General features: G+C 40.4%; 1 protein-coding gene across 14 annotated transcripts in view; it reads left to right on the top strand.

Moving 5' to 3' along the window:
- znf536 (zinc finger protein 536) overlaps positions 1–21,045 on the top strand; it is a 226,008-nt gene that overhangs the window by 148,332 nt on the left and 56,631 nt on the right. For all 14 annotated transcript variants that reach the window (XM_044192965.1, XM_044192983.1, XM_044192903.1 and 11 more), the window contains one exon: positions 6,037–7,788. In XM_044192965.1, the coding sequence (XP_044048900.1) occupies positions 6,037–7,788 (1,752 nt within the window). The remainder of the gene's footprint in view (positions 1–6,036; positions 7,789–21,045) is intronic.

The raw sequence follows: 21,045 nt of genomic DNA, 5'->3' as shown, positions 1-21,045 counted from the left end.
AAGTGCAGAGTATTCACATGGTTAGAGGTGCCGTAACTGAACAGTTACAGGGTGTAACAGGGAGTAACCACAATTTGTCCAGTCAAGTATGCGCAAGGCAATAAGATTCTCACCTACAGGTAACTGGGATCACCTGGATAGGAATACATGTGAATGCCTGTAACTTATCGGTAAAGGAGTTAATAATTCTTAAAAAATATATTTTTCTTTCAGAGGTTTCTTTAAGGTTTGTAGTCATAATATATATCATAGTAAGTAATGTCACATTTTTAAGTTAAATAAGCAGATGGTCTGTTAAGAAAAATAAAACTACACTACATCCAACACAATCATGTGAACACAAATACAGAAGTCCAACTGTCCTGACCTTTTTGTTAGTTTCTATACTGCAAAATGTAAGTAAGTAATCCTTGAGTGCCGTCTCGTCAAGGCTAAAACGGTGAACAATCAATGCTTGCTTTTCTTCTTATTCGCCTTCTTTGTCGCCCTTGCTTTTTTCTTCCTTCTCCATGAACTTACAAGGCAGAATAAGAGGCACATACTGTACCTCAGATCTGGAAAGGAATTAGAGAAAAAAGCTTTACACAGTAGCTTACTAATAGGTCTGGTGTATACTCATATAATTAGCATCCCTATGTTAAATAGCGCATCTAGGTCACAGCCAGGCCATAGCTGGGGATGGTTGGTGGTTTTCGGAGGGGCATCTGTTATGTGGTGGTGAAAGAGGTAAGTTATGTCTGCTTTGAGTATTACGGTAAGGATACCCACGAGGGCCATATTTTATCATGGAGGAAGCAGAGACCTCAACCCAGGCCCGGCGTTAACTCATTTGGCAAAACACACACAGACAAGTAGGCCCATCTAATTTCATCCACAGTATATTTTACATTTATCCATTCATATCTCAAAAATACAACGAAATAAAAGGCTTAATCTAGAACCCTCTACACTTAGGAGCAAAATTGAGAAAGGTTAGTAAGGATGTTGTCTTTTGGAATGGAATGTATCTCTGGATGTGGGCCTATCTAAGCACAGCTTTAGCATAGTGTTCTACATGAGAGACAAACAGCTTGATGCATCCCCCACATGTGGCCATTAAATCATTCCTATAACCTAATCATACCAGCTCCACTGTGACATCCTGATTACATCCACGAGATGACTTTTACAGCGGCTAAAAATCCTCTCTGTGCTTTGGTGACAATGCAGAGAAATTCACAGATGACAGCCGAGCTCCCCTTCATCCTAATGCAATGTGAGTGACACAATGGAGTTGCTTACCAAGCCGGCCGAGGCAGCATTGTGCAAAGCAACGCAGAGATTAATGAGCGGCTAACACCAGCTTGAAAGGAATGAAGTGAATTTAAATTTCTCCAAAAGTTAAAGAGGTAATGTTACAGTATTAATTTCCTCTTGAACAGTGAGTGGGAAAATATCCATTAGCAAAATTAACCACAGTTTTCTAGGTAGCTAACATTGTGCGGCTGTGGTGCTACAGTGTGGGGCCACAGCTAATGAACACACTGCAGAGGGTGATATTTCATTATACAAATTAATGCTCACATTTTAATGGGAAAGTCACATAATGAATCTAGGCTTCAGTGACAGCAATTAGAGGCCCAGATTGTCCCCTTCTGGACAAGGCACTATTTAGCAGTAAGCAGCTGTGTGTAAAAAATAAAAAGGTCCTCACTCTTGACAATAGCCACACATAACTTCAGGAAGGGCCGCATAACCAATAAGAGTCCCTACTCACCTTTAAACGAGGAGATAGGGAAACAAAGAGAGGGATGAAGAGAAAGAGGAAAGGTAGGACTTGCCCATGTCACTTAACCTTAACCTAACCTTGTAATCAGGATCAATCAAGAGGGACCTGTGATCTCCCTCTCCATTCCTCTCACTCCTTTTCCACCTTCCTCTCTTTCCTCCTCCTTCGAGTATCTGCCACCTAATACATTTTTTGTCAGTGCTCCCTTTTTTCTGTTTTTTTCTCCATTTCCTATCAGTGTCCAGTATAAGAATCTCAGTATATTTGCAATATATTTTTTGTACACACTTATATCCAAAATTCATGCATATATTATGCATTTATGGTGTGATTTTCCCCTCTGTGGCAGTATTAGCAGCTGTATGTATGTGTGTATATATATATATATATATATATACATTGTCAACAAATCCCATAAAAATACCAAAATCAACAATGAATTGATCCTACTACCAAGTAGTCAAAACACTATATATATAGATAGATAGATAGATAGATAGATAGATAGATAGATAGATAGATAGATAGATAGATAGATAGATAGATAGATAGATAGATAGATAGATAGATAGATAGATAGATAGATAGATAGATAGATAGATAGATAGATGTTACTCCTCTGTGCCATATATAATATATTTTGAGTCAATCCCACATACACCGTCCTGGTGCTATAAATACTCACAAGAGCACCAAATGTTTATTAATCTGCAACAAAAAATAGTCCCCAACAAGTGTACTATTGACTCCTGTTTGATTAACATTTGCCAAAAACTACAGTGCCCAGCTGTTTTAGGGAATAACTGGGTATTTGTTTTTAAAAAACGTATATATTTGTGAGCAGTTTTCAAAGATTTACATCTTGAACAAATGGACTTGGTGCTGACTGCCAAAGACAGGATAAGTAAGTAAGAAAATCTAAGAAAAATATTGAAAAATGTCAGCCTTATCCTTTAATGTATCACATTTGCCATTGAGTGGACACATTTATAAAAAGTTCCTGAGCGAATATACTGTGCACTTATGGTGCTTTCACATCTAAGGAAATTGAACTGTTAACCCTGACAATATTAGAAGCATTCTCAATTCACGACTAGCCACTAACTTAAGCAGATATACTTAAAACAGATGTAAAACAGGTTCGATCCATTATTCAGTCTCTCAAACATCCCAATTTTTCCATCCTTCCAGCCAAATGGAAATTCATCTTCCAGTATGTCATATCTATTAAGCCATTTTAATTGCCCCTCTGTACAGGTTTGGGGTATTTATCTTTACTTGTTTTTATAGTCATAGTTCACGCAAAGTCAGATGAAATCAGTACATGCAACATGAGGTTCAAACTACTATACTGTGGAGGAGCAGATTCCAGCATAGCAATCAGGAGAAGGATGATATATAGCCACAGAGGTGTCACTTAGATGTTTATGAGCTCTAGTTTTTCCAGGTCAAAGCTAAGAGAGCTGCTGGTGCATTTCTTACCCTTCTATCATTAACCTTTGTCAGGAACAAAATGCCCAAAGTAGTTAAACAAAGCCAAGACAGACAACAGCAAAAAAGTTTACCATTCTATTTTTAACTTCCAAATAGCAATTTTCTAGTTTTGTGGCGGCAGTGATCTGTCATGTGGCTGGGAGGTTGTGCTGTTTGCGCTGATATCAATTAAAAGTGGATTAACGGGTACATAATGACCTTTAGCAGTAAATTGTGTGTAATGTTGCAAGGCAGGATACAGTATATTCCCCAGATGTCACACCAGACCCCTGACGTATGATGGAGCAGATGTCTTAGCCAGTCCAAATGGCCCTCTAAGACACAAACACACACACATACATACACACAGGCACAGACCGACAAGCACGCATAAACATGTGTTCACACACATTCCAAATGGTGCACACACGCATACGTAAACACAAGTAGATGCAGAAATGCACTTGTCGTCTGTCTCACTCGCTCCAGATATATTTAAATGCTTAATTTTAATGGAAAACTAGAATAAACTGATCACTCTCTGAGGGCATTTGTATTTATTTTCAGTTTTCCTTACTCTGTACACATCAAAGGAGAGTATCAAACATGCAGTCTTCTGTGCTTTTCGTTCTCATTTTAGATATGTAGATGGTACATTAATCTCCCCCATAAACATTAACAACCTCTTATAAGAGAAGACAGAGGAGGAAAAAAAGATCAGATCAGTCTAATTTCTGTCTAATTTGGCTCCTAGAATATCATTTTGTCCAGTTAGAGGAATTGAGAATGATCATTTGCATCAGGGACGTTTCCTTATTAAATCAGCACTGAGCCTCTGTTAGGCAGCTCACAGGAGAAGCACTTATTGGGTTAAAAGCTCATCTCGTATGGTTTATTTTAAATATACTATGCTTCATAGCCACTCTAGCATAAGAGTAAAGATATCAAATCACTGTCTTTCTATCTATAGTCAGGGCTATCTGTCTCTCTGCACACTCCCTTTCCCCTTTCTTGTCTATTTTATTCTTACTCTCTCCTCTCTTCAGCATTTCCACCTTCAATTTTCTTTTGTATACTCTCCTATTCGTTTCTCTCCTGTATCAATATTGTATTGAGTTGGTGTTTGTGACCCTGTATTTGAGAACTCTGCAGTAGGTCTGCAGATCGCAGAGTCTTTTTCTGGAATGGTGCCCTCTAAATAATGATAAATTACTTGAGCAGTATGCCATTTGCTAATTATATCCATGATTTACTACACAGCCCGACTTAAATCATTCAAACCAGCCTTGCGTAACAATGCCTTTTTTTCTTTTATAAAATGGTATCCATGTGGATAATCTAAACATTTTATGGCCATATACGGTATATATAGAAATGTGCACACACGCAAAACACTACAACCACCCCTTTTTATTTCTTTTTCCACCAATCCCCTCTTTTCACATAGTCACTGTTATCCCTATAACAGAAATTCTACTCTGGGAACTTTTTACATGTATATATTAAAAAAATAATCAAGCTTAGCATTTTTTCCTTCTCTGTTCATTGTTTAATGAATCCAAATCTGGCTCAGACTCCAAGCCTATTATAATTGCTAGCAGGATGTGTTCTCTTTCAATATAAGGATCCACTTCTGGAAGAATAATACTGGTGTTATACCATTACAAAGAATATTCATGAATATGGATATGCAGCATAAATATATATATGTAAATGTTACAGGACAGACTCACCCCTCTTTTACCGTAATACCTTTGATCTGTGAATCATATTGTTCTTTATCATAGGGCTTCACTGCAACAAGCATGTAGTTCGCCAATGTCGTCAATGTCGTCAATTTCTTTTCTTTTTTTTTTAATACTCATTGACTTATTTTTACATCGTAGTGTATCATCCATATTTTGTTTTCAGTACACCGCAGTGTGGAAGTGGTCGAGGAGATCTTATGCCGTGGCTGATTTATGCTTCTCAAGATAAACTGCAAATAGGGACTGTCCGAGAAATTGCACTCTCATCACCAAGGCACAGGACTGACAGCAAACAAGGCCAGAACAGAGGCATGATGACCCCACTGCAGGCACACACTCAAACACACATCCACACACAGATGCACAGAAACACACACAAACAGAGATCTAGCCGCACCCTCAACCCCAGTTCTTACTTGTGCAAACACAGATAGCATCAAGACAGTTTTGTTGTCAGTTGAAAATATTATCTCTTGTAGTGGACTGAAAGCACTATATGGTGAAATGTTTTTTATGATGAGTATGTGAGTGATGGCTCACTTGGCGGGGCTGTCTACTCCATACCCCCTCTCCCGTCCCAATACACACACACGTGTAATAATACAGGTACACATCAAGTAGAGCAGAGCTGCTCTCTGTGGAAGAGCAAAAACTTGGGATTGTTGGTTGAATTCAGGATTCTGTTCATTATCACTTTGTCTTGTAGTGTATTTCATTCTGTGCTTGCATTCTTTCTTTCTAAACTTCTATTTCCTCTATTTTACATTTTTACTTTTACTTACATGTGTTTTGATACCAACTAGAAAGCAAGGCAACTGCAAAATGTCTTCTTTTTTATAGTAGTTAATGAAATGCATATCTTTTTTGTGAGCTCTACTCATTTGACCTAATTTTCTTTGTTCAGGGAGGTTACATGACCCTAGGGTCCACATTCCCTGCTCCAATAAATAGATTTTGATATCCAGTCAATCTAATAATCAGGTTAATTATTCACTGTTTTCCCTGTCTTTCCCTTTCTGTTTCTCTCTCTGTTTCTTGGCCTCTCAGGAGAGAAACCCTACCGGTGCCCTCATTGTGACTATGCCGGCACCCAGTCTGCCAGTCTGAAGTACCACCTGGAGCGCCACCACCGCGAGCGTCAAAATGGCTCCACCACCTCAGGCCCATCCTCTGGCCACACCCCTTCTTCTGACCACAAAGAGGATCATGGGAAGACAGCCGGTGGCGGTATCTTTGCTCGACCAGATGTCCTCCGCAATGTTTTCAAAGGCATGCCTCCCAACCTAGACTTCAGGGCTGGTCCATTGCTGCCACATCAGTGGGCATCAGCTGGCATGATGTCTCCGCACGACCGAGATCGGGAGCGTGGAGAACGCCATTTTGACTCTGCTTCCTCAGCTGAGAACATGAAGACTGCCGATGGCCCGTCCTCCTTGGTCTCAACAGCGCCAGATAGCTTCTCCGACCTAAGCAGGGCTTACCAAAGCATGATGGGAAATGGAGTTCACTTTCAAGGTTCTCTCCAAGCCTTCATGGACAACTTCGTCCTCAGCTCCATGAAGAAGGATATGAAGGACAACCAGAGTCCAGCCCAGCTCCAAGCCCAGTGCTACCATGATAACGGTGAGCCCAAAGCAAAGCGGGCCGTCTCGGCTGACCAGGAAAGAGAGGATAAGGCTGAAGCCAAACAGAACTCAGAGCCTGGCAAACCTGGGTCCCAGTATGAACCCCTTGATCTGTCTGTGTCAGTAAGGCCTGAGTCTGCAACTGGATCTCTCCCCGGCTCTTCAGTCACCATCCACGATAATGTGGCATGGCATGGCTGCCTCTTCTGCTCCTTCTCCACCTCCTCATTGGAGCTCATGGCTCTGCACCTCCAGGCCAACCACCTGGGTAAGGCTCAAACGCAGCGGTCTGACACAGGCAAAGAGCTTCATGGAGAGGGTTCTCCCACCACTGCCACCATTCACTCCTCCAACACCAAGACCTCTTGTGTGGTTTTTGACAAAGATGGAGACAGAGACGGAGAGAAAAGCCAGGGAGGCTGGAACAACCACAGGAACCAGCCCTACAACCCCTTTCAGAGTGACTTCTACAGGCGGTTTGGTGGCTTGTATGATGGATCCCCGAGGGCCAACCAGGTACTTCAAGGGTACATAGCCCCAGCAGAGCAGGGTCTGGATCTACCTAGCCAGGCCTTTGGAGGAGCATCTTCAGCTGGGGATGACCAGATCGGTGAGAGGGGCTCCTGTGGAGACGTGGAAGAAACCCAGGTTGGATCAGATGATGAGGTTGTAAAGGCTGGGGTGCGCAGTGCCAGTGAGACCCCCTCAACCACCCCCAAAAGACAGCAACCGAATCACTCTGATGAAGAGGAAGATGAGGGAGGAGTGCCTGAAGAGGAGGAAGAAAGAGACGAGGATGGGCAAATGGACATGGAGAGAGAGGAAGAAGAAAGTCCAGCTTCAGACCACCTTCAGAACCACCCCAAACAACTCCAAGACGACGCATCTCTGCCCCCAAAGAGTGGAGCTGGTTTGGTCGCATCTCCCTCCTCCATAAAACCCAAGAACCAAGCTTTGCCTCTGGAGAAGCAGTGGCAGCAGAGCCTGGGCATCCTGTCTCCTGGAGGTCCTCCAGGACTGTTGAAGGCTGAGCAGCAGACCCACCTAGAGCAGCAGATGAACATGCTGTCTGTCCTCAGAGCCTACAGCAATGACAACCTCCCAGCATTCAACGGCCTGGGTGGCGGAGCGGGAGGAGCACCTACAGGGGGCATGAAAAGGCCAGATGCACCTGGTGAGTGTGTTTAACCCCTACTGGCACTGTAACTGCTGTAAAGCACACAAACATATATTCAGACACCTATATCTGCAGAAAGCCACAGACATAAACAGTCATGAATACACACATGTATATAACACAAATTCAATTTTCCCAGCACTGCATAGACATAAACACTAAACACACAAGACAAACACATATACTTTTTTTCTCGCACACCCACATAGGAATCTCAGACACTCACAAAAGGTCTCGAGATTGGCTCTGAAGTGATTTCAGCCTTATTTCAAGCAAGTTTAGAAGCTATCAGACTGGCGACTAGCAACAGATTAATCTTTATTACACGTTTATATTGCTGGGAGTGCAGCGCCTCCCTCCTGCTCCATAGCATGGAGGGAATAACCCTGGATGAGTCAGACCAGGACCTCAGCTCCCCGTGCCATCTCCTCCACATGTCTCTTAACTATCTTAGCTCTCATAAAGCCGGCTCCCAAAAGCCCATTACTTTATAAGACTCGTCGATCTATGACCCTGTGAAAAATGAACTGTCAACTTTCATGATTCTGCTAAGGTTACAGCTGCTCCTTGAGACTGAAGAAGGAAGTCCTTTTTCTTTTTTCTCTTATTTACAATGCTGTTTCGCTGTTTAGGGGTGGTTGCTTAAGTGTCTCTATAGGCAAAAAGTAAAAACCCAAAGTTGGTGTTGAGCTTTGAAACACTGACTTTTACACACTACAGTGACAGAAAATGCAGAAAAGAGAAAGACTACTTAGCTCTAGTGGTGTTTGCTGAGATCCTATCAGTGGCAACTCCTTCAGATTGGAAATTGAGACATTTGAACTAGCAAAAATAATAATGAAAATAATAATCCATCAAGTGCCAGATACAGTATTTGTAGTTACCTGAATTAATGTACAAAGTTTACTCACATGCTTTCTTTTAGCTGGGATATCATATTTTGCAGATTTTGTCTGATTTAATCTCAGAATTTATCTTAATGTTTTATTTTTTTCCCCAGTGTTAGTTTCAGTATGGCCAAATAGATATTTTTCTTTTTGTGGATAACAAAAGAATGGGACATTTTGCCTATGAAATGTAGAGCTCATGTTTACAGGCATACATTCATAAAGATACAGAAGAAGATACAATAACATATAATAATAGTGACCCTTTTGTTAATGAAGCAGTGCAGCTACATGTGTTCATCTGACCTTTCCATCTGACAAAATATGATCCATTGTCATGGAACCAGGCTCTCTGCATATCTTAACATCGTGAAACTATTTTAACCACACAAGATTGATATATGTTTCATTTAATAGAGAAATGCCTTTGTCTGAGAATGCCCTACTTATTGTCTAATCAGAAAGCATGTGAAAGCAAGCTATGTAATGTGGGCAGTTCCCTTTGCAACTAGGAATGCTTGACCTTTATAGATAAGGCTTTCTGTGTGGAACAAAAGCCTTTCTTACATGTTGTTAGTTTGTCCTAGGCTGAGTCATTGATTGGAATTAAAAAAACCAATAAGCTATTATGTATCCATGTTCCTGGCAATAGATATTCACCATTCAGATCTCTAGGATGACACTGAAGATAGCATAGAAAAATATAAAAGATTATAGGAAACTTGAGTAAAATCAAGACATGCTGTTGTGTGCTTGCATATGAATATGAGTGAGTTGTTGTACTTAGTGTGACATTACCTTAGGCAACTTGCCCTGCCAAATTCCACTCCCATCCCAGTCACCAGCTATCTGTGTGTACTTCTACAGTGATATATGTATCAGATTATACGACACTGTAACCTATATTGTACGTCAAGCAAAGCTCATACAGCTACTCTTACTGATTTCAAAAACTGTATGTTTTCTTATCTGTGTAGTAAAGGGCAAGTTTAATTCACTATGAACCAGAATGATACTTTGAAAGGAAGATACTAGAGTGGTATGAGGGATCATTCTCACCACACACTTCCTATTGAAGCTAAAAAAATGCAAAGACTGTAAATGAAATGGAGGCTATTGGATGCCTATAGGTATGAATGTGAGTGTGTTATCTGTCAGTGTTAACCCTGCAATGGACTGCATGCTGTAGCCCCCATGTAAACACATAGCAATAAGTGTTCGTACAATTATTATGATGATTACTGCTATTACAGTCTCTCCACTGCAACCACAACTACTGTTGCTATTATTATTATAATTACGACTACTACAAGAACAACTATACATTTGCTGTTACAGTAACTGCTATAACAACAATTAGTATTGCTGTTACACAACTACATCTTCTACTAATAACTATCTATACCTACAGTGGTGTGAGAAAGTGTTTGCCCCCTTCCTGATTTCTTTTTTTTTTTGCATGTTTGTCACACCTTAATGTTTCAGATCATCAAACAAATTTAAATATTAGTCAAAGATAGCACAAGTAAAGACAAAATGCAGTTTTTAAATGAAGGTTGTTATTATTAACGGAACACAAAATCCAAACCTACATGGCCCTGTGTGAAAAAGTAATTACCCCACCTGTTAAAACATAACTTAACTGTGGTTACTCACACCTGAGTTAAATTTCTCTAGCCACACCCAGGCCTGATTACTGCCACACCTGTTCTCAATCAAGAAATCACTTAAATAGGACCTGCCTGACAAAGTGAAGTAGATCAAAAGATCTTCAAAAGCTAGACATCATGCCGAAATCCAAAGAAATTCAGGAACAAATGAGAAAGAAAGTAATTGTGATCTATCGGTCTGGAAAAGGTTATAAAGCCATTTCTAAAGCATTGGGACTCCAGCGAACCACAGTAAGAGCCATTATCCACCAATGGCGAAAACATGGAACAGTGGTGAACCTTCCCAGGAGTGGCCAGCTGACCAAAATTACCCCAAGAGTGCAGCGACGACTCCAAGAGGTCACAAAAGACCCCACAACAACATCCAAAGAACTGCAGGCCTCACTTGCCTCAGTTAAGGTCAGTGTTCATGACTCCACCATAAGAAAGAGACTGGGCAAAAATGGCCTGCATGGCAGCGTTCCAAGACGAAAACCACTGCTGAGCAAAAAGAACATTAAGACTCATCTAATTTTTGCCAGAAAATATCTTGATGATCCCCAAGACTTTTGGGAAAATACTCTGTGGACTGACGAGACAAAAGTTGAACTTTTTGTAAGGTGTGTGTCCTATTACACAATGATCCAAAACACACCAGCAAGTCCAAATCTGAATGGCTGAAGAAGAACAAAATTAAGACTTTGGAGTGGCCTAGTCAAAGTCCTGACCTGAATCCTATTGAGATGCTGTGGCATGACCTTAAAAAGGCAGTTAATGCTCGAAAACCCTCCAAAGTGGCTGAACTACAACAACTCTGCAAATTTGAGTGGGCCAAAATTCCTCCACAGCTCTGTAAAAGACTCATTGCAAGTTATCACAAACGCTTGATTGCAGTTGTTGCTGCTAAGGTTGGCCCAACCAGTTATTAGGTTTAGGGGGCAATCACTTTTTCACACAGGGCCATGTAGGTTTGGATTTTGTTTTCCCTTAATACTAATAACCTTCATTTAAAAACTGCATTTTGTGTTTACTTGTGTTATCTTTGACTAATATTTAAATTTGTTTGATGATCTGAAACATTTAAGTGTGACAAACATGCAAAAAAATAAGAAATCAGGAAGGGGGCAAAATTTTTTACACCACTGTACCTACCTGTGTCTACAATTAATTAAAATCACAACCACTTGTAGTGCTTAGACTACTACTATGGGTCAGTGGTGGAAGAAGTTTTCTCATCTTTTATTTAAGAAAAAGTCTCAATACCACAAGTAAGTAAGTATTTTTTAAGTAAAATTATGTAATGATTATCAGCAAAATATACTTAATGTATTAATGTTACATAGTATGTAAAAGTATTATGCAGCAGAATGGTTCCTGTATGTGTTATATGATATTATATGGTATTATTTTATTATTAATACAAATGCATTCATGTGTTAGCAGTATTATAATGGTGTAGTTTGCCAAGGTGGAGCTATTTTTAAATATTAGTTATTCTGTTGAGTAGTCACACATTTTGTCAGCTTATCATAGATACTTTTTACGAAAACATTCTAGATAGCTAGATAGATACTTTATTTATCCCTGGGAGGAAATTTTCATGATGCAGCAGCAGTACACAAACGACCCATACAAGAATAGTGCAAAAAAACAAAAAAAAAACAAATATCAAAACACAACTACTAACATAAGAGTTAAAAGTGAAAAGTAAAAAAAAGTGTAAAATTATGCATGTGCATGCATACCGTATGCAAATTGTTGTAAGGTGTGCAAAATGGATGTAATTATAAGTTATAAGTTAAAAAGATGCATTGGACTTTGCCAGAAGTTACAAAGAATGTAATTGTAAGTCCAGTTAGAGTCCAGTAGGACCGCGGCAGCCTCCCAGTTCACTGATGTCCACACTGTGACAGAGTGGGGATGAGTTAAAAAGTTTGATGGCCACAGGCTGGAATGATCTCCTGTGCCGCTCAGTTGAACACCTTGGGGGTATCAGTCTTTGGCGGAAGACACTCCTCTTCTCAACCAGCATGTTGTGGAGGGTGTGGGAGACGTTGATAAGGATGCAAATCAACTTGAACAGCATCCCCTTCTTCGTCACCGCCTCCAGAGAGTCCAGCCCAGCTCCTCCTCTAATCACTGTGCTGGCCTTCCTAACTAGCTTGTAGAGTTTGTTATTGTCTCTCACCCTCATGCTACGTCCCCAGCACACAGCAACATAAAATATAGCACTGGCCACCACAGACTGGTAGAACATCTGCAGCATCCTGTTGCAGACATTGAAGCCTCTGTGCCTCCGCAGTAAGTAGAGCACTTCTGCAGGTGGCATGACTCTGAGTTGTAACTTAAGTCAGAGGTGTACAAAGTAACCAGGTAGGGGGAGAGGACGGTGCCCTGGGAGCTCCTGTGTTGCTCATTACACTTCCTGACACGCAGTTCCTCATTCTTACAAACAGTGACCTGCCAATCAGGTAATGTGTTATCTAGGAAACAAGTGGAGAGTGCCAGAAACAGGCATGATGTCTCACACTGTCAGGGCCTGTAGCCTTTCCTGAGTGAAGTCCTCTTCTCACCTGGAGAGCCATGATGGTTGGGAGTGTGGGGGTTGGGAGGTGTGTGTGGGTGGTCTGTATTGGGCGGAAGGGGTCAGTTCTAGGTTGGGCTCTGAGGTTGGGGGGTGAAGGGCTGGGCTTGGAGTCGATTGTGGTTGCAGGGTGATTCTAGAAGTGTGGGGGTTGGGGGGGCTGGTGGGAGGGGGCGCGACTCATCAGCCCAGCCCTAATCTGTTAGTATATTTGACTCTGAAATGTAGTGAAGTAGAAGAAGAAAGTAGCATTATATCGAAATGGTATCTCAAAACTGTACTAAAGTTCAGTACTTGGGTAAATTTACTCCTACCAGTGTTCTTGATAATACCATTGTTACTACTGTCACTACTACTATTGTGACTGCTGCCAGTTCTGCTACACATGGTACAGTTCTATGACAAAGCTTGGATGAGAAAATAGACACACTTGTTTCATGGTAAAATGCACTATTACAGTCCCTCTTTATGTGTCCACTTGTAAACCCCTTGTGTTGGAGGTCACCTGCAGCATGAAGAGCAACAGCCATACATTCCACTGTTATTTGGTGGGTGGAGAAGGTGGGGGTAGCAAAGATATCCATAAAACTCAATTCAGACCTGGCAAAATGTGATTATCTTGAGTGGGTTTGCATTAGGTTTGTATGCAAATACAGCATAAATCATTAATATCGAAATTCTCCCCTGAATCTGTGGTAGCTGTTGTAGGGCACGCTTGCACGTCTGGAGTGGCCATCTCTTCATTAATATGCCCAGAGGATGGGAAAAGGGTTACAATGCACATGAATCTACTTGCACTTTGACACATAACAGATACACACATATACGGATCCACACACACATATTCACATGTCTGTAGTATTAAACCACACCTCCCTAAATTAGCCCAGGAATTGGATTTATCAATAAATGTCATTAACAGCTGCAGTGGCCCTGAGGTCTCTGTAATCAGACAAGGTATCTGGTTACTGAGGTACACTACGCTGTGTAAAGATTGATATGAACCAGCACCATTTGCTGTACTGTAGATGTGCTTAACGCAATCAATACTTGGCTGCAGTGGAGACCTATCTATAGCCATGCATTATCAAACATGAAGTATTACATTATTCAAACAGTGCTGTACATGCCATCACTGCTTGCGAACATTGCTCCTTACATCATATTACTTACATTACCTCAACCCCCTTGTTCATTTAATATATTGAATGTGGACCAGAACTTGAGATTGACAAGCTGGAGAGGAAGTGTTGATAGAAGTGTAGGACTTGGATGAGCGCGTTGAGGATTTCAGAGGAGAAAATGGCAGAGCTCATAGCCAAGCACCTCTCGCAATTTGAGAAGTAGGCTACATAAACAGAGAGTTAGTGGATAGGAGAGAGAAAGAAGAGAGGGAAATGCTGTATATTCTCACATCAATTAGACCCATCACTTCCAATTTACAAGTACTCTCATATTGTGCTCTATAGTTCTCCTCATAAGTGCTGTTGTTTGTTGGTGTTTGTTGCTGATAAAACTCTCTGAGAGAGTCACCTCCTGTACACACATTAGATGACAGTAAAAAAGAGTCTATTTTTGTAGACTTGAGAGGATGAACACGTATGATGGTGCCTAAGTGTCACTATATAGCAAGAAGCACAGTGAAAGTGTAACAGTAAAAATGTAGTCTCTTGAACTGTATGTAATGACTGAAAGTGTGCTCTTGTACATTATTTAAGGATTAAATAAGGTCTAGGTGTTAGTTTAACAATATTGATCTCACTATGACATTGGACATTTTTTGAGATATATGCTACCTTTTGAAAATTGGTCTACTTTGTTTTTGGTGGTGTGCTTTATTGGGGTACTTCAAGTTGGGCTTTATTTTGAAGACAGTGTAATTCATCTTGTTACTAACTTTTCCAACTCTCACTTCTATTGTGACTCTTTTGCAACAACATCCCACAACTCTACAGGGAGAAATCCATCACAAATACCAGGTTTTCCACAGATACTGGCTTCAATAAACTGGAATTCAGTTCAGTTACAAGCCTTTTTTTGATGAAAGCAAGGGTGTAGCTTCAATTAACATGCACCAAGAGTCCAGACTAAATTGCTAGCTAGTTGTTTTGACATAGCCATACCCACCTTTGATTGAAAGCAAATAGTTTACACCACTTCTCTTGTGGTTGTTAGGAAATGTAGATAATAAACTCAAGAAGAAGCAGACATTTTAGACTAATGTTAAGCCTTTTGCTTTTGCCCTAAGTGTAAAACCCTGCACATTTCTATTAAAATAGTAATAATAAGTTAAAAAAAAAGATTCCTCCATGTGGTCTCATGACATCATTGCCGTTTTTGTCCTACAATCCCTAACATTTCTATAGCTGTGTGTGTGTCTGTAAGTGTGTGTGTGCACCGGGTTAAGGAAGTTTTCATCTTAAATACAACACTGGTTGTGTCGCTAGTGGCCAATTACCTCTGTCAGAGAGAGTGCACTCCTGCCTTCCTTAACTGCGAAGGATTTGAACCCATGAGTGCTGAGGTCATATTAGTACAACGTGCAAGACATGTACAGACCATACACACACACACACACACACACACACACACACACACATCTACAGTATACATCTGTATTCTCATGGAGGAGAAGGCAAACATGCAAACGCAGTGCAGACCATTGTAATAAAAGGCAGACGTGTGTGTGTGTGTGTGTGTGTGTGTGTGAAATAGGTTCTGTAAAGCACTGATGGTAATTAAAGACATATGGTGGGATTGGTGGGCTCGCTGTGAAGTGCAGATGTAGTGGATCACAGTTGGCATTACTGGTGTAATTTTAACTTTCTCTAGTTTAAGTGGAAGAAAGGTAGGCATAACTAATGAAGCTCCACACACACACAAACACATGCACACACACAGTGACAGAAATTTTAGGCACGATTCTACATGCACATATTATGCTGGTGTCTGTATAACACAGATACAGTAACTAAAGTCTTTTCTATGTACTCTTTATGATCAATTATTACACACGAGTCCCAGGCCTGTATTTATCAAACTGCTAAAAGTGAATATTTGGACTTAACTGAAAGATAAAAGTCTCTCAGTATTACTCATATTCACAAACTTAAGAATAAAAGTTATTTGTCAAATTTATTTTGACTTAAAAATGAGAGATCCAGAAGTCTCTTAAATTATTTAAGAGTAGAGCCTAGATTACAGCACACCATCTGAGACATGGTTCGGAATGACTGTACAAAATGTCATTGGCCATGACGAATAATATGTATATATATATTTTTTTTTTCCTAAAGACATGAAACTGAGCTGTAAAAAAGGATTGGTTTACATCCCACTAGAATCCCAACATACCTTTAGCAGATGTAAGGGTCATATAGCCTTTGAGATCATGTCCCCAAAAACATTTGGCTAGGAATTTTGGTGGGTTTAGCAACCTGGGGGAGTTTTATATCATCGGTAGTACCTTAAAAAACTGGGTACTGCTCTTTTAACCACACCTGACCTGCATTTTTGAATTAGGGTTAGGGTTAGTGGAAACTGGAGCACGGAATTACAAACAAAAACACATGAGGAGAACATGCAACATGCAAACTCACAAAGACAGACCTCAGCTGGCCATCAGACTCAAACTTAAGGCCTTTTTGCTGTAGCTCAGTGGGTAGGTCTATTCTTGAGTTATGTATATATACAAAAAGAAATTCCCAGACATGGCACACTTTTAGTTGTCAACAGTGTTAGTGACACTGATCATCACTTTCTCCACACAACTTGACTCCATTCTCAGATAACATCTGTTTATCTCTGTTCTGTCTGTCTGATGAAAGCTCACACACCTGTATACATGCATTCACAACCACAAACACACAAACACACACACACGTAAAACTTGTGGTAATGCAAAACCTGGTAATTGCAAATAATACTGTCCTCATCAGGTGGTTAATTATAAATTTGGTTGCTGTTTGTCTCAAACCAGCCCATTCTCATTCCCAGGGCGTCAAATACTGACGTTTTGTCACCCCCCTCGGCGTCATATAAACACACACAAGGTACCCTTTAGCGTCTATATTAGACATACAGGGCTGCCAGAAAGCCTTTATGAAAGTGTGTTTGCTTAAGGAGGAGGTGGGGTGGTTGTATGGGTCAAACAAACCCAGGACTTTCACCCAGGAGACCGGAGTTCGTGTCCCATGCGAAACCAAAAGTTAATGTTGACTTTAAAGTTTTAAGTTACATTACGACATGTAACATGAAGTCATGTGACTTACATGATTTTTTTTGACGTTACATCATTTCTGAAGGCGTCTCCTACTAACGGCATACATAAAGGCCATGGATAGATATATTTCAGAGTTGTCATTATTCATTTAGCTAGTAGACTCTAATGGTTAAATTTAATGGTTAACTTTTCTGAATAGGGTACACACAAACTGTGACAGAATTCAAAAACAAAACCAGATGGACATCTACTGTATACTCTCTGTCATACTTTTGTCCTTGGCTGCACCATTATTTCTGTTTCCTTCCCACATTCAGTATAAACATTTCTACACAATACAGTACTACATCAACAGCAACAAGGACATACAGTACCGTATATCTGAAAACCTTTAGTTGCACAATGTCAAATCCTTTTGTATTTGACTTCAGTAATGATTCTTCCAGCAATACGTCACCGCTGAGGTGTGGTGAACAGCAGGATTGTCATCACTTAGTTAAAGGATCATTTTGATTTATTAACTGGGTCTTATTTTTTGTAGGTTTGGCCCTTGTTTTTATTGGTTATGGTAACGTACTCACCAAAGTAATTGCTAAGCTCTGGGAACACTGCAGCATCACTACAACAAAGTCCGACAGGGCAAGAAACACGATCAGTCGTACAATCAAACAGGTTGCTAGAAAAGCCAATGGTTTAGCTTTATTGTCAACATTAACATTTTGGAGGTAAAACAGAAAGTGAGTACACCCAAAATATGTGCAAATGTAAATGTGTAATTCCACATTGCACAGGAAAACTGTGTGCGTGCACAACAACAACAAATATGGTTGGTCAGAGTTGAAACAGGAAGTCATAGATATTCACAAACGGACAGTTTGGGTAATAAACTGAACAATACTGCATTTTATTCCTTGTGAATTAAACTTTTAATATGCAAGGGGAAGATTTTGTTATTTCGTCTTTAAAACGTTACATAGTCTTGCTTTAAAACTTGCCCAATCGCTTGACTGTCTCGCTTCTTTTTACCATAGATGCTGCATTCCCAGAACTCAGTAATTAATTGAGTATAATCATATTATTACGATAGAAATTATGTCCAAAAATACAAGTCTTAAGTTGTTATCTTTTAAGAAATTCTGGCTGTGTTTTCTTGTAAAATTCCCTCCATGATCAGATAACTGGTAATATGGTTTAAGGGCAGAGAATGTCAGTGTCAAAGCTCATACTTCTCCCTCAAACTCTTGGTTGTGTCACTGGACCAGACTGTTCAGTTAAATTGTTTATTCATGGCAAATTCAATTGCAGGCTTGCAAAGGTTCTTGTAAACAGCTTAACCTGATTAAAACTTCAACTACAGTTTAACCAATATCTCACTGACTGTGCATGGAAACTCAGCCACTAATGTTTCTCTGTTAAGAGCAAAGTGAGTCCACTAGCACTCCTTCCTCTCTTCTTGGATCTCTGCATTTCACTTTCCCACACTCTGGGATCCTCCCTTTTCTTTATCTCTCGCGCTCTGTCTTTCTTTCTCTCCTTGTTGCTGGAGGGCACAGGCTCCTCCAGTGATTAAGCCGTCTAGAGGCCTGTCTGTCTGTCTTTTAGTGAGAAGAAGAAGACGACTGTTGGTGATACACTTCCCCAGGCTCTCAATGTGTGCCTCTGCCATGCCGAGATGACAGCTTTGATGGCTGGTGAAGGCGAGGTGCTATTTCACATGTGTAACAATATTACCAGTTTGACTTGTGCAGAGGTGAATTATCACCTTGTCACCCAAAAGTGCAAATACTGTGGTTTTCAAAGAGCAAATAAATGTAATAGCTGCTGTCAAGCCTTAAGGATGGTACTGGGTGGTACCTGTTGCTCACTCTTTCTGCCACTCATTTCTCATTGCTCGCAGATGTGATGACTCTAAAAATATTTTGACCTCACTAATTCCCCAGATATCACCTGCTGCGCCTGTTGAAAGGTCCTTTTTGAAAAGGCTTCATATTCTTTACACATTCACATTCTCTCTCTCAGCCATATAGTCACTAATACTGGCGATGATACCACATCACGTTTCCTGGAAGTATAGTACAATGAATGAAGGGCAGTATCGAGTTGCCCTTGAAAAGGAAATGGAGACGAATGCTGGATGATTGCAAAGTTACATGACAATTATTCTATTCATTATTTTGGAAACAGGATGGGGAAACAGGAGTGAAGACAGCGTGGGAGCTGGGAGGTTACCGGGAGCTGGAGATCACATTCGTACGCTACATATGTGTGTGTGTGTGTGTGTGTGTGTTCATGTGCAAATCAAGTGGTTTTATGTATATATGCAGGTCTGCATCCCCTTTCCCCCTGTGCACACTCATAGCCACGTTAGTGCGCAATGTATTCAATATTGCAAAACATGAAACAATGGGTTATAAATTGGCCTTCCAACCCGATATATTTGACATGATCCCTGCTTCCCATCTCGTTAGTTTGCTGTTTGTTTCTTTTCTTTCCTGACTCCTGTAGACTTTGTTCAGTTTTGGTTTCTCCTCTTAAGAATGCAACGTTCCCTTCCCCAGGCGCCCCGGAGATGTGAGGAGGACGCCTCAGAGGAGTTGTACTCATAAAGCTCCTCATCCTCCGAGGGAGAGACAGAGAGAGACAGCAGAGACAGAGAGAGAGAGAGAACAGTACTGCCAGGCAAAGACACACAGGCATAATAACTACACTTACACAGCTAGTCGACACATAATGAGACAATGTCGCAGCAACTTCAAGGAAAAACACAGATATATAAAAAAACAACAGAGAGCAAGTCAGAGAGAGGGAAACAGGGGGTTGGGGGGTAAAAAAAATAAAAAAAAATGAAGAAACTATGTCAACTTTTATTTCCTCTGTTATTCCACATCAATGGAGGCATGCAGTGATACTAATAAAAACAAAAAATATACACAGGTATAGACACACATGCAGCAAGTTGGCATGTTTGAAAAGCTCTGTGGCAATTAAAGACAAATAACTTGCATAATTTCCCATAGTGAAGGATGATCCCGACCACTCGCTAAAAACATGTTTGATTTAAACATCAAAAAGTGCCAAGAAACAAATAAATAAGACTGAAATAAACAAAGTTGCGCTAGGAAAAAACAAAGAGAGCGAACGCAAACCACGGGGGAATAAGAAAAAGAATAGCAAGCATCGAGACAAATAAGCCAGCAACATTATAACATTAGTAGTTAGAAAATACACTTTATTCCTCAGCAGAGATGGATATAAACTGCATTGTTGCGTTGCAAATCCCAGCGACCGGATTTACACTGCTGCATTGTTTTATTAGGGAAATATGGAGGTGGAGGAACCTTGCTTGTTCTAATTACAGTGATTTAATCAGGATTAAAGCGGTTACCTGGATGAAACTAGGGGTCTTCCATGGCAAGGGCACATGCTTTTAGACAGGCTGGTTACATGCAACGGGATGTTTCACAGAGCTGGTCCTTATCAAAACTCATCTGCGACAATGACTTCAGCTTCTAAAACAATGACTTTCTATGCTCTTGCATGAGTAAACACTGGCCTATTGTTCTGCCTCTCTTTCCCTCTTCTGTCTGTCCTTATTTATATTTCTTTTTTTCCTCCTGCCTAGTTAAACAGCAGGCAGAGGGAATCCATTTTAATTTGATTAATAACTTGGTTGATCACATATAATCCAATTTTCATTCAGTGCCGCCCTTGTCTGCCCAGCCACACCCACGCTGACCTTTGGAGTCGCTACAGTAACAATAAAGCACAATAAGCACCATTGTCCTGTCAAAAAAGCTGAAGATGTTTTACATCAATATAAAAACTGAATGTCCCCATCTTCTTAAATGGGATGTTTTCCACAAAAGGCCAGGCTTGTAATTGAGTGAGTGTGTGTGTGGCAGGGTTATTACA

The sequence above is a fragment of the Siniperca chuatsi genome, linkage group LG1 (genome assembly GCF_020085105.1).
Source record: "Siniperca chuatsi isolate FFG_IHB_CAS linkage group LG1, ASM2008510v1, whole genome shotgun sequence".
NCBI classification, from domain to species: Eukaryota; Metazoa; Chordata; class Actinopteri; order Centrarchiformes; family Sinipercidae; genus Siniperca; species Siniperca chuatsi.
The sequence above is the reverse complement of the archived record's forward strand: the minus strand, read 5'-3'. Positions and strand labels throughout refer to the sequence as shown.